This window comes from Salmo trutta, chromosome 28 (genome assembly GCF_901001165.1).
Source record: "Salmo trutta chromosome 28, fSalTru1.1, whole genome shotgun sequence".
Lineage (NCBI taxonomy): Eukaryota > Metazoa > Chordata > Actinopteri > Salmoniformes > Salmonidae > Salmo > Salmo trutta.
Genome location: NC_042984.1, coordinates 37301138 through 37315476, shown reverse-complemented (window position 1 = coordinate 37315476; position 14339 = coordinate 37301138). Strand labels below are relative to the sequence as shown.

The 14339-nt window shown below is 41.0% G+C and overlaps 1 protein-coding gene across 3 annotated transcripts in view; it reads right to left on the bottom strand.

The window, feature by feature from the left end:
- Positions 1-1011: 1011 nt before the first annotated feature.
- LOC115166152 (cadherin-like protein 26) overlaps positions 1012-14339 on the bottom strand; it is a 106254-nt gene continuing 92926 nt past the window's right edge. For 2 of the 3 annotated variants that reach the window (XM_029719892.1, XM_029719891.1), the window contains exons 17-20: positions 10198-10302; positions 2762-2800; positions 2545-2613; positions 1012-1998 (exon numbers count right to left, since the gene is read on the bottom strand). In XM_029719892.1, the coding sequence (XP_029575752.1) occupies positions 1813-1998; positions 2545-2613; positions 2762-2800; positions 10198-10302 (399 nt within the window). In that variant the 3' untranslated portion in view covers positions 1012-1812. The remainder of the gene's footprint in view (positions 1999-2544; positions 2614-2761; positions 2801-10197; positions 10303-14339) is intronic. The other variant, XM_029719893.1, reaches the window with a different exon arrangement.

The following is a 14339-nucleotide window of genomic DNA, read 5'->3' as shown; positions in this document are numbered from 1 at the left end:
GTTATTCATTGTGTTTCTATGGGATAATAGCGCAATAGGAATAAGGCCCAAACATTCTTTTCATCAAATAATGTATTTATTTATATTTTTCATACATCAAATGGTCTTAAAATTCAAATCAAATAGCTACGTAAATGATCCTTGGTATGACCTCCCCCCTTAGACTCTTAAGGGTTATTAAAAAGCGAAAAAAATACAATCATGTTGTTCTAAATTAACTATCTAGGTCAGTGTTTCCCAACTCCAGTTCTCAAGTATCCCAAACAGTACAACTTTTTATTGAAGCCCCAGGCAAACACTACCTGATTCAACTTGTCAACTAATCGTCAAGCCCTCTATGAGTTGAATCAGGTTTGTCCAAGGCTACAACAAATGTTTAATGTTGGGGATAGTCCAGGACTGGAGTTGGGAAACAATGATCTAAGCTACTCACCAAACTGTAGGCTACATATTTATGTTATTGAGGAGGCCTATATGTTTGTTTAATCTAATTCAGCAATTTATTAACAATATAAATCCTTATTATTTGGTAAGAAATGTAAGGTATTTTTAGATGTTGCAACAAAGTTGACTAAAGTTGAAGCTCAGCTTATGTTTGTAGGTATTTTCACTTGGTAATGAGTAGTAAGTAATTACATTAAAATACACTTCACTTAAACTAGCTAAATCCTGTGTAACGCCTATTAATTCATTGTACTTATGCAGATATTACATGTACTCTGTGGTATACTAATGTGTTTATTTTCTCACTTATGTGGGGCTTCCAGAAGCTTTAAATTGAGGGCCAGGTTGTCAGGATGGGTAACGTACTATATAAGTACACATTAATTACAAGTAAGTACCCCTCAAGATACACTTCATTTTAATTAGCTAAATCCTGTGTAACACCTAGTAACTACATTGTACTTATGTAGATATTACATCTACTCTGTGGTGGGTTTATCCTCTCACTTGGATGGCAAGGAGGTTCAGGTTGTCATAATGGCTAATGTACACATTAATTCCAGGTTATTTTTCTTATAAATATTTTAAGCAACTTGGGTAAATCCATATCCTAAGCAGAAAAAGGCCATAAAAAGTATGATTCACACAACGCTAATGTTCCCACAGAAGTGATGTTGACATTTCGACATTTCTATCGAAGTCATTTCTATCGAAGTCCTCCCCCATTGTTATTCCCATTCTGGCATAACCAGTAGATCAAGAGATTATACAATTCTGTTGAAAACACTGAAGCGTGGCGATGATAAAAAAACACATAACAAAACAAATCGCCATACAAACACACCTTGTCGAAACCGAAATCCATAAAGCCATCCGAGCATGACACGGTTTATTCAGTACAGTAAGTTCATCATTCATTGTGTCAGACAAAAATATCAGAAGTGTCTCTCCCAGTCCTTCTTCTGGGTAAAAGCCAATCCACAACAGTTTCGGTCTGTAAGAAAATGCCCCACTGATGTCGATAATGCAAAGCTTGATCCAAAATCACAATGGAGGAAGTTTGGTGTAGCTGTGTCCTCTTCTCCAACTGATAGGTCATCCCCCCCATTCACCTCAAACAGGGGACGATGACAGACGTGTCTAATAAGCACCATTACATTTTAGCCATTTAGCAGACGCTCTTATCCAGAGCGACTTACAGTAGTGAATGCATACATTTCATTTTTTTTTTTTTTTCCCGTACTGGTCCCCCGTGGGAATCGAACCCACAACCCTGGCATTGCAAACACCATGCTCTACCAACTGAGCCACACGGCACCATTTACCAGTCTGGCCAGGTGTGTGTGTCTACACCCTAATGTTCCTCTCCTACATGTCCTGGCGAAAGATGCCCCCCAGGGTGTTGAACTTTGGCCCCAGGTCCCCTAGGAAATTCAAGTCATCCCCCAGGTTACTTAGCGATAGCTCATCCAGCGACTGACACTTGCTGCCTCTCCCCTCGTATCTGTACTCGTAGGGTTGGTAGTCCACCTCATCTCCAATCATATTCAGCCTCTGGGGAACCAATACGCCAACGTTAGAGGATGTTAACTATTAAACTTTTCAAGAATTACATTTCTACAAGATCTTAAAAAACTCTCAATACTAGTAACTAATTAAGTACTTATAATATATCCAACTGAGGGATATTTCTTACATTAAAGAATGTATGTAGTAGCGAAAAGACGTATCACCACAATAGTTACTGTTTTCAAGACCACGTGGTGCATTATTCACATCTTGACATTATTGTCAGTCTCTGTTTTCACAGCACAGGCTATTTGGGACTTTTTCTACATGTCACATACGTGTCAGGTCTTATGTTTTAAGCCCTCGTACTGTACAAACACCTGGTGTTACACAGTACTCTACCACGCTAATACAAAGGAGTTGTGCTAAAATTCCTTTTAGTGAGGATTACGGGTCTCATTATGTGATTACACGGGCTGGCCTGAGGTGGTTCCCCCTCTGGGACCCACAGTTCCCTCTCTGGGGCCCTTGGGCCCGTGTACACACAACCGGTTTGGTAATGGCTGTGTTGCTTGGGGACAGGTATCTTACCCGGTCTATGTGCTCTGAAATGTGCTGGTCCGACAGCAGGCCGAAGGAGCGGGAGTACTTCGAGTTACTCTAAGGAGAGAGCAGAGGAGCCGTGAAAACACATGAAAACAAACATGAAGGCTTGATGCAGGAAACAACATTTTATGTAGTGCGTATTTGTCAATGGTGTGGTGTCAAGTAGACAAGATTCTGATAGTTAGTGCACAGCAACACTTACCCTCATGGTATTGTTCCTGCTTGTAGTCCACGTCTGGTACTGCAATTGGAAAATTCATATTCACATTGTTGATGAAGATGATCGACTGCATTAATGCACCCACTTCACTGTATAAAACCTTGATAACCTGTAGTTAATATGTAATAACCTGTCACAAATTGTATCTACACAACTGTCAAATCATATACAGGGCCTCCAGAAAGTAGTCACACCTCTTTACTTGCTCCACATTTTGTTGTATTACAGCCTGAATTTAAAATGGATAAAAAAATGTATAATTCTCACCAGTCTATACACAATACCCCTTAATGACAAAGTGAAAACATATCTAGAATTTCTTGCAAATTTCTTGAAAATGAAATACAGAAATATCTCAATTACATTAGTATGCACAATACATGCTAGAATCACCTTTGGCAGCGATCACAGCTGTGAGTCTTTCTGGGTCTCTAAGCTTTGCACACCTAGATTGTACAATATTTGCACAACCAACAACCTCCGTCAAGTTGGTTGTGGATCATTGCTAGACAGCCATTTTCAAGTCTTGCCATAGATTTAAGGAGATTAAAGTAAAAACTGTAACTAGGCCACTCAGGAACGTTCAATGTCGTCTTGATAAGAAACTCCAAGCTCATCATTAAGTTCTGGGCCCTGGGTCGGAAGCCTGCCCTGTGCAACTGGATCCTGGACTTCTTGATGGGCCGCCCCCAGGTGGTGAAGGTAGGAAACAACACCTCCACTACGCTGTTCCTCAACACAGGCGCCCCACAAGGGTGTGTGCTCAGCATCCTCCTGTACTCCCTGTCCACCCATGACTGCGCGGCAACGCACGCCTCCAACTCAGTCATCAAGTTTGCAGACGACACAACAGTAATAGGCCTGATTACCAGCAATGACGAGACAGCCTACAGGCAGGAGATGAGGACCCTGGCGGTGTGATGCCAGGAAAATAACCTCACCCTCAACGTCAACAAAACAAAGGAGCTGATCGTGGACTGAGATCAGAGGGAGCATGCCCCTATCGACATTGACGGGACCATAGTGGAGAAGGTGAAAAGCTTCAAATTCCTCTGCGTACATATCAATGATAATCTGAAATGGTCCACCCACACAGACAGTGTGGTGAAGAAGGTGCAACAACGCCTCTTCCACAGTAGGAGGCTAAAGAAATTTGGCTTGGCCCCTAAGATCCTCACAAACCTTTGCAGATGCACAATTGAGAGCAGGGCTCTCCAGAAGGTGGTGCAGTCTGCCCAACGCTTCACCAAGGGAATACTGCCTGCCCTCTGGGACACCTACAGCACCTGACTTCACAGGAACGTCACAGGAAGGACAAAAAGATAATTAAGGACATCAACTACCCGAGCCACCCCGCTATTGTCCAGAAAGCGAGGTCAGTACAGGTGCATCCACGCTTGGACTGAGAGACTGAAAAATGCCATCAGACTGTTAAATAGCCATCAATAGCCGGCTACCACCCAGTTACTCAACCCTGCACCTGAGAGGCTGCTGTCCTATCTACATAGACATGGAATCACTGGTTACTTTAACAATGGAACTCTAGTCACTTTAATAATTTTTACATAATGTTTTACTAATTTCATATGTATATACTGCATATTACAAATAAGGCTATCTTCTGTATATCACCCCTACCTTGTCACAACACAACTGATTGGCTCAAACTCAGTAAGAAGGAAAGAAATTCCGCAAATTAACTTTTAACAAAGCACACCTGTTAATAATTGAAATGCATTCCAGGTGACTACCTCATGAAGTTGGTTGAGAAACTGCGTGTGCAAGAGTGTGCAAAGCTGTCATCAAGGCAAAGATTGGCTACTTTGAAGATTCAAATATAAAATATATTTTGATTTATTCACTCTTTTGGTTACTACATGATTCCAAATGTGCTATTTCATAGTTTTAAAATCTTCACTATTATTCAAAAATGTAGAAAATAGTAAAAATAAAGAAAAACCCTTGAATGAGTAGGTGTCCAAACTTTTGACTGGTACTGTATATACACAGTTGAAGTCGGAAGTTTACATACACCTTAGCCAAATACATTTAAACTCAGTTTCACAATTCCTGACATTTAATCCTAGTAAAAATTCCCTGTCTTAGGTCAGTTAGAATCACCACTTTATTTTAAGAATGTGAAACGGCAGAATAGAGAGAATTATTTTTTTCAGCTTTTATTTCTTTCATCACATTGCCAGTCGGTCAGAAGTTTACATACACTCAATTATTATTTGGTTGCATTGCCTTTAAATTGTTTTAACTAGGGACAAACGTTTTGGGTAGCCTTCCACAAGCTTCCCACAATAAGTTGGGTGAATTTTGGCCCAAATCCATCCTGACAGAGCCGGTGTAACTGAGTCAGGTTTGTAGGCCTCCTTGCTTGCACACACTTTCAGTTCTGCCTACAAATTTTCTATGGGTTTGAGGTCAGGGCTTTGTGATGGCCACTCCAATACCTTGACTTTGTTGTTGTCCTAAAGCCATTTTGCCACAACTTTGGAAGTATGCTTGGGGTCATTGTCCATTTGGATGACCCATTTGCGACCAAGCTTTAACTTCCTGACTGATGTCTTGAGATGTTGCTTCAATATATCCACATAATTTTCCTTCCTTATGATGCCATGTATTTTGTGACATGCACCAGTCCCTCCTGCAGCAAAGCACCCCCACAACATGATGCTGACACCCCCGTGTTTCACAGTTGGGATGGTGTTCTTTGGCTTGCAAGCTTCCCCCTTTTTCCTCCGAACATAACGATGGTCATTATGGCCAAACAGTTCTATTTCTGTTTCATCAGACCAGAGGACATTTCTCAAAAAAATTACAATCTTTGTCCCCATGTGCAGTTGCTAACCGTAGTCTGGCTTTTTATGGTGGTTTTGGAGCAGTGGCTTCTTCCTTCCTGAGCGGCCTATCAGGTTATGTCGATATATGACTCGTTTTACTGTGGATTTAGATACTTTTGTAGCTGTTTCCTCCAGCATCTTCACATGGACTTTTGCTGTTGTTCTGGGATTGATTTGTTCTTTTCGCACCAAAGTACATTCATCTCTAGGAGACAGTATGCATCTTCTTCCTGAGCGGTATGACGGCTGAGTGGTAAAATGGTCTTTACACTTGCTTACTATTGTTTGCACAGATGAATGTGGTACCTTCAGGCATTTAGAAATTGCTCCCAAGGATGAACCAGACTGAGGTCTCCTCTTTCTGAGGTCTTGGCTGATTTATTTTGATTTTCCCATAATGTCAAACAAAGAAGCACTGAGTTTGAAGGTAAGCCTTGAAATACATCCACAGGTACACCTCCAATTGACTCAAATTATGTCAATTAGCCTGTCAGAAGCTTCTAAAGCCATGACATGATTTTCTGACATTTTTCAAGCTGTTTAAAGGCACAGTCAACTTAGTGTTTGTAAACTTCTGACCCACTGGAATTGTGATACAGTGAATTATAAGTGAAATAATCTGTCTGTAAATCATTTTTGGAAGAATTACGTGTGTCATGCACAAAGTAGATGTCCAAACCGACTTGCCAAAACTTTAGTTTGTTAACAAGAAATTTGTGGAGTGATTGAAAAACAAGTTTTAATGACTCCAACCTAAGTGTATGTATACTTCCGACTTCAACTGTACGTATACACACTCCGGTCTCCGACATTGCTCGTCCTAATTTTTATATATTTCTTAACCTCTACGGGCCACGGGGGCAGTATTGAGAATTTTGAAAGAAATATGTGCCCATTTTTAACTGCCTCCTACACCAACTCAGAAGCTAGGATATGCATATTATTAACACATTCGGATAGAAAACACTCTGAATTTTCTAAAACAGTTTGAATGGTGTCTGTAAGTATAACAAAACTCATATTGCAGGCAAAAACCTGTGAAAAATAGATTTAAAAAAAAATGAGAATTTTGTGACTGTACTATTTAGTGTCATTGTTTTAAAGATACCACAGTGAGAAAGGATTCAGTTCGCAACTCCTACTGCTTCCACTAGATGTCAACGATCTTTAGAAAGTTGTTGGAAGCATCTGTCATGAATACAGACCGAATTAGAAAGCTTACAAGTTGACATGTCATCACTTCATTTTTTGCGCCTGCGCATGAATCTGAGAAGAGTGCCTTTGTCATTATCGTTTATTCTAGACACTTGATAGGTTGTGTGAAAATATTACTGATGTTTACTGATGTTTCACGTTAAAAATGGAACAAAAGATTAGTGCTAAACAACGTTTGACATGTTTAAACAAACGTAAATAGATTATTTACTAGGTTTTCTTTAGCTTTTCGACGTGACTTTACACTGCCCACCTCATTTTGTGGGAGCCTACTGAACGCTAACTATTTGGACATAAATTATGAACTTTGTCAAAAGAAACCACATTTGTTCTGGACCTGGGATCTCTGGCAGCGCCTTCTGATGGAGATAATCAAAGGTAAGGGGATATTTAGAATGTTATTATCGATATTAGATGATGCTAATGCTAACGGTATAGCTTAGCTTAGCTTAGCATATAGCTTATTGTTGTTAGCATAGTACCCAGTTTATGCAAAATGTGATTTCCCAGTAAAGTTATTTTGAGATCTGGCCATTCGGTAGCAATTACGAGATGATAATATATTATTCTTTGAATGACAATATTATAATTTACCAATGTTTTCGAATAGTAATTCCGTGATTTGTAATGCTGGATTCACTGGGTGCATTCGAGCCGAAAAAAATTCTGAATTTCACCGCGACTGTAAATGCTGTTTTTGGATATAAATATGAACTTGATGGAACTAAAAATGCATGTATTGTATAACATAATGTCCTATGAGTGTCATCTGATGCAGATTGTCAAAGGTAAGTGCATAATTCTAGCTAGTTTTCTGTCTGTTGATGCCCTTCTTTGAATTGGCTAAACATTACACGCAGCTATTGTCAATGTACTCTCCTCACATAACCTAACTTTATGCATTCTCCGTAATGCCTCTGAAAATCGGACAGCGTGGTTAGATTTAGGAGATATATCTTTCAAATGGAGGAAAATAGTTGATTATTTGATTTTTTGAAATGATTACTCTTGCAGTTTTGAATTCCCCGCCATGGTCACATGACAATGAATCCCAATACCGGGATAAGATCGGGATAAGATCCTCAACAGGTTTTAACTCCATTCTTTTACTTTTAGATTTTTGTGTATGTTTGTGATTTGTTAGATATTACTGCACTGTTGGAACTAGGAATACAAGGATGTCGCTACACCCGCAATAACATCTGCTAAATATTTGTATGCGACAAGAACAGGTTATGTGCTGTATAGAGATGACGTTGTCATTCAAAAATCATGTTAAACACTATTATTGCACACAGAGTGAGCCCACGCAACTTATTATTTGACTTAAGCACATTTTTACTCCTGAATTTGTTTAGGCTTGCTTTATCAAAGGGGGTTTATTTTTACTGAGTTTATTTTTAAAGAGATAGTGCATATTAATCAGCGTTTCCGTAAAAGTGCTGGTTTTAGCCACCTGGCTAATTTTCAACAGCAGTACAGATAGACAATGAGCAGTGAGCACACGCAAAGCAACAAAACAAAATGTCACACCCTGGTCTGTTTCACCCCCCACCAGGTATCTCCCATTTGTCCCCATTATCTCCTGTGTATTTTCTGTTTGTCTGTTGCCATTTTTTCTTGTCCCGTCAAGTCCCACCAGCGTGTTCCCGTGTTTCCTGTGCTCTAGTTTTTGTTTTTCTTAGTCTTCCCAGTTCAGACCTTTCTGCCTGTCCTGACCCTGATCCTGCCCGCTGTCCTGTACCTGCCTGACTCTGATTTGAATTATGACTCTTTGCCTGCCTTGACTTACATTTTGCCTGCCCCTTGTACTATAATAAACTCTGAGACTCGTACTATCCGCCTCTTGTGTCTGCATCTGGGTCTTAGCCTGAGTCCTGATCCAAAATACATAGAAGCAACAAAGTGTTTCTATACCTCACAAGCTACAGGCAACAGATAACATGGAAAGTGGCAATACACAGCTAAGGATTATGTTCACAAGTCTGATTGGTCTTTTGCCATGTCTTTATGTTTTTGTGAAGGTGCAATAGGTGGTGCAGTTATGTATGTCTGATGGCAGTGTGTTCCAGACATGGGAAGCTCTTACAGAGAAAGCAGTTTGAATAATGGTGCTTTTCCTTAATGGGACTATACAGTCACCTCTCATGGCAGACCAGGCCATTTAGGATCTTGAATACAAGACATGCGTCTGTGCATTGCCCAAGATTTTCCCAAATTAGGAGCTCATGCTTTCTGAGGATGTAACAGTGATGATGTCTATTGGGCTTTTCTTCCAAGCACTTTGAGAGCCTGTTTACAGACTGACTGGATTTTAATGTTGTACTGTAAGCTTGGGCCCAACTTGTCAAGCATTTTGTTAAGGTAGGGAGTATCATAGCATTGAATTACAGTTTTTCTGCCTCTGTAGTCAATTTTTTTAAATTGTTTTGGACATTGGCTAGGTTGAATTTGGTAATTTGAGTAAACCTTTTCACCTGCTTTTTAAAAGATAGTTTAGAATCAAGTATGATACCAAGCTACCACCGGGAGCTTCTCCCCTGACACATATTGGCCCAGTAGCATCAGTTGCCCTCTTTGTGAAGAACATGCAGACATTTTTCACATGAGACACTGAGCCACTTTGTAACCTGGACCATTACAGTAGTGAGATATTTTGAAGCTTGTTGTTTGCATGCACATATATCACTGTATAATCTCCACACATTTGTACTTCAGACCCAGAACAGACAGAAGGCCGATCATTAATTTACAGGCTGAACAGGAGGGGCCTCAGTATTGACCCTTGGGGCACACCCACTTCATAGCTGAGGGTGGGCGGCGTCTCATTGCTTACTGACACACTGGGTTCAGCCTTCAAGGTACAGTATGATTTCATCCTTCTCAAGGCATCAGGGGAAAAGTTGAACTTGGACAGTTTTGTGATGAGAACCTCATGGATAACAGTATCAAAGGCTTTCCTTAGGTCTAGAAACACAGTCCCACCATCTTGGACTTCACATTTTGCAGAAGAAAGCAATTGGCCGTTTCTGTGGAGTGGTTTGCTCTGAAGCCAAACTGCATGGAGTGTAATGTGAAGGGGATTTTGTTGAGGTGGGCAATCAGTTGCTCTGCTACACACTTTTCAGTAAAGTCAACACCACAGGTAGTATACTAATGGGCCTGTAGTTACTCACGTCAGCATAGTCACCTGATTTAAAGATGTTATTATGGCCGACTTCCAGACACTTGGAAACACCCCCTGACCAATACATGTGTTGGTGACCTTAGTAAAGGGGCCAGTGAGTGATTTTTGTAGTTTTAAGAAAGGTAGAGTCCAGCCAAAACAATATTTGTCTTTAGTGAGCTAATCACCTTGTTCACCTCTGACTCAGAAACCTCCTTTATGGTGAAGACAGGTTGAGTCTCATTCACTGGCGCTGAGCCCAAGAAACCAGTGGAGGAGTTGTGTGTGAGTACCTTGACAAAGACAACAAAGTATGAGTTGATGTCAGGTGCGTCGTAGAAAGTGGACCAAAGCACAGCGGGTATCGTGCTCATCTTCTTTTATTTATATAAGTGAACACTTAAACAAAATAAATAGACGTAAACCAACAGTTCCGTAAGGACACAAGGACTATACGAAAACAACTACCCACAAACACAAGAGAAAATAAACCCACTTAAATATGACCTCCAATTAGAAGCAACGACAACCAGCTGCTTCTAATTGGAGGTCGTTCCCAAAACTAACATAGAAATTGAAAAACTAGAAAACCCACATAGAAATAGAAAACATAGAACATACACCAAAAACCCCGAAACACACAAAACAAACACCCCCTGCCACGCCCTGACCAAACTACAATAACAAATAACTTCTAGTATTTTTACAGTGTTACTATGGTCTTTCCCTGTCAGCTTCTTTATATTCTCCCAGATCAATTTAGAATTTTCCTTAGCCTGTCTGATTTCTTTCATTGCCTTATTTCTCTCAACATGGTAAACCTACATCCATCATGTTCTAATTTGGACTTCAGGGCTATTTTTTTGGTGCATGATCTCGTTCTTTCACACAAATGATCAAGGAACCCACCAGGTACAACCCTAAATCCGTAAACATGGGCGCCCTCATAGAAATTATCCTGACCAACTTGCCCTCCAAATACACCTCTGCTGTTTTCAAATCAGGATTTCAGCGATCAGTGCCTCATTGCCTGCATCCGTTATGGGTCCGCGGTCAAACGACCACCCCTCATCAATGTCAAACGCTCCGTAAAACACTTCTGCGAGCAGGCCTTTCTAATTGACCTGGCCTAGGTATCCTGGAAGGAAGTTGATCTCATCCTGTCAGTTGAGGATGCTTGGTTGTTCTTTAAAAGTAATTTCCTCACCATTTTAAATAAGCATGCCCCTTTCAAAAAATGTATATCTAAGAACAGATATAGCCCTTGGTTCACTCCAGACCTGACTGCCCTCGACCAGCACAAAAACATCCTGTGGCGTATTGCACTAGCATCGAATAGTCCTCGGGATAGGCAACTTTTCAGGGAAGTCAGGAACCAATACACACAGTCTGTTTGGAAAGCAAAGGATAGCTTTTTCAAACAGAAATTTGCATCCTGTAGCTCAAACTCCCAAAAATTCTGGGACACTAAAATCCATGGAGAATAAGACCACCTCCTCCCAGCTGCCCACTGCACTGAGGCTAGGAAACACTGTCACCACCGATAAATCCACAATAATCGAGAATTTCAATAAGCATTTCTCTACGGCTGGCCATGCTTTCCTACTGGCTACCCCAACCCTGGCCAACAGCTCCGCACACCTCACAGCTACCTGCCCAAGGCTCCCCAGCTTCTCCTTCACCCAAATCCAGATAGCAGAGGTTCTGAAAGAGCTGCAAAACCTGGACCCGTACAAATCAGCTGGGCTAGACAATCTGGAATCTCTCTTCCTAAAATTATCCAGCACCATTGTTGCAACCCCTATTACTAGTCTGTTCAACCTCTCTTTTGTATCGTCCGAGATTCGTAAAGAGTGGAAAGCTGCCGTGGTCATCCTCCTCTTCAAAGGGGGAGACACTCTAGACCCAAACTGTTATAGACCTATATCCATCCTGCCCTGCCTTTCTAAAGTCTTCAAAAGCCAAGTTAACAAAACAGATCACTGACCATTTCGAATCCGTACCTTCTCCGCTGTGCAATCCAGTTTCCGAGCTGGTCACGGGTGCACCTCAGCCATGCTCAAGGTACTAAACAATATCATAACCAAAAAAAGACAGTACTGTGCAGCCGTTTTCATCAACCTGGCCAAGGCTTTTGACTCTGTCAATCACCGTATTCTTATCGGCAGACTCAACAGCCTTGGTTCACAAATGACTGCCTCGCCTGGTTCACCAACTAATTCTCAGATAGAGTTCAGTGTGTCAAATAGGAGGGCCTGTTGTCCGGACCTCTGGCAGTCTCTATGGGGGTACCACAGGGTTCAATTCTCGGGCCGACTCCTTTCTCTGTAAATGTCAATGTTGCTCTCGCTGCGGGTGATTCCTTGATCCACCTCTACAACACTCTTTCCGTGGCCTCCAAATGCTAGTAAAACTAAATGCATGCTCTTCAAATTATCGCTGCCCGCACCCACCCGCCTGACTAGGATCACTACTCTGGACGGTTCTGACTTAGAATATGTGGACAACTACAAATACCTAGGTGTCTGGCTAGACTGTAAACTCTCCTTCCAGACTCATATTAAGCATCTCCAATCCAAAATTAAATCTAGAATCGGCTTCCTATTTCGCAACAAAGCCTCCTTCACTCACGCTGCCAAACATACCCTCGTAAAATTGACTATCCTACCGATCCTCGACTTCAGCGATGTCATTTACAAAATAGCCTCCAACACTCTACTCAGCAAACTGGATACAGTCTATCACAGTGCCATCGGTTTTGTCACCATAGCCCCATATACCACCCACCACTGCGACCTGTATGCTCTTGTCGGCTGGCCCTCGCTACATATTCATCGCTAGAGCCACTGGCTCCAGGTCATCTATAAGTCTTTGCTAGGTAAAGCTCCGCCTTATCTCAGCTCACTGGTCACCATAACAACACCCACCTGTATCACGTGCTCCAGCAGGTATATCTCACTGGTTATACCCAAAGTTAACACCCACTTTGGCCGCCTTTCCTTCCAGTTCTCTGCTGCCAATGACTGGAACGAATTGCAAAAAAAAAAAAAAAAAAAAAAATCGCTGAAGTTAGAGACTTATATCTCCCTCACTAACTCCCTCAGACAGCATCAGCTGTCTGAGCAGCTTACCAATCGCTGCAGCTGTACATAGCCCACCTGTAAATAGCCCACCCAACTACCTACCTCATTCCCATATTGTTTTATTAACTTTTTTGCTCTTTTGCACACCAGTATTTCTACTTGCACATCATCATCTGCACATCTATCACTTCAGTGTTAATTTGCTAAGTTGTAATTACTTCGCTTCTATGGACTATTTATTGCCTTACCTCCTTACTCCATTTGCACACACTGTATATAGATTTTTCTATTGTGTTATTGACTGTACTTTTGTTTACCCTATGTTTAACTCTGTGTTGTTTTTTGTCGCACTGCTTAGCTTTATCTTGGCCAGGTCGCAGTTGTAAATGAGAACTTGTTCTCAACTGGCCTACCTGGTGAAATAAAAAAATATAACATTTTCATCAGTTTCCAGATTTCTCCATTTAGCCAAGGAAGAGTGCTTTTTTGGCCAGGTTTTGATTTCCTTGTAGCCATTTGTAGTCTGGGTTGTAAAACCTGACTGTCAGCTTCCACATTTTTATAGGACAGAACATCATTACAGTTAATTCCCATAATTGCTTTTTCAAAATCATTTAACTCACCCTTAAGTATTCTGAGCTGATCAGGCTTGCAGTGCCTTGCAAAAGTGTTATTCCCCTTTGGCATTTTTCCTATTTTGTGCATTACAACCTGTAATTTAAATTCATGTAATGGAAATGGACAAAATTGTCTATATTGGTGAAGTGAAATGAAAAAAATTACTTGTTTCAAATTATTCAAAAAAGAAATAAATGGAAAAGTGGTGCGTGCATATATATTCACCCCTTTTGCTACGAAGCCCCTAAATAAGATCTGGTGCAACCAATTACCATCAGAAGTCACATAATTAGTTAAATAAAGTCCACCTGTATGCAATCTAAGTCTCACATTATCTGTCACATGTCACACCTGTTCTGAAAGGCCCCAGAGTCTGCAACACCACTAAGCAAGGGGCACCACCAAGCAAGCAGCACATTGAATACCAAGGAGCTCTCCAAACAGGTCAGGGACAAAGTTCTGGAGAAGTACAGATCAGGTTTGGGTTATAAAATATGTCTGAAACTTTTAAAATCACACGGAGCACCAATAAATTATTTGTTTTAACCTGTTGGCGATAGGGGGCAGTATTTGCATGGCCGGATAAAAAAACGTACCCGATTTTAATCTGGTTACTACTCCTGCCCAGT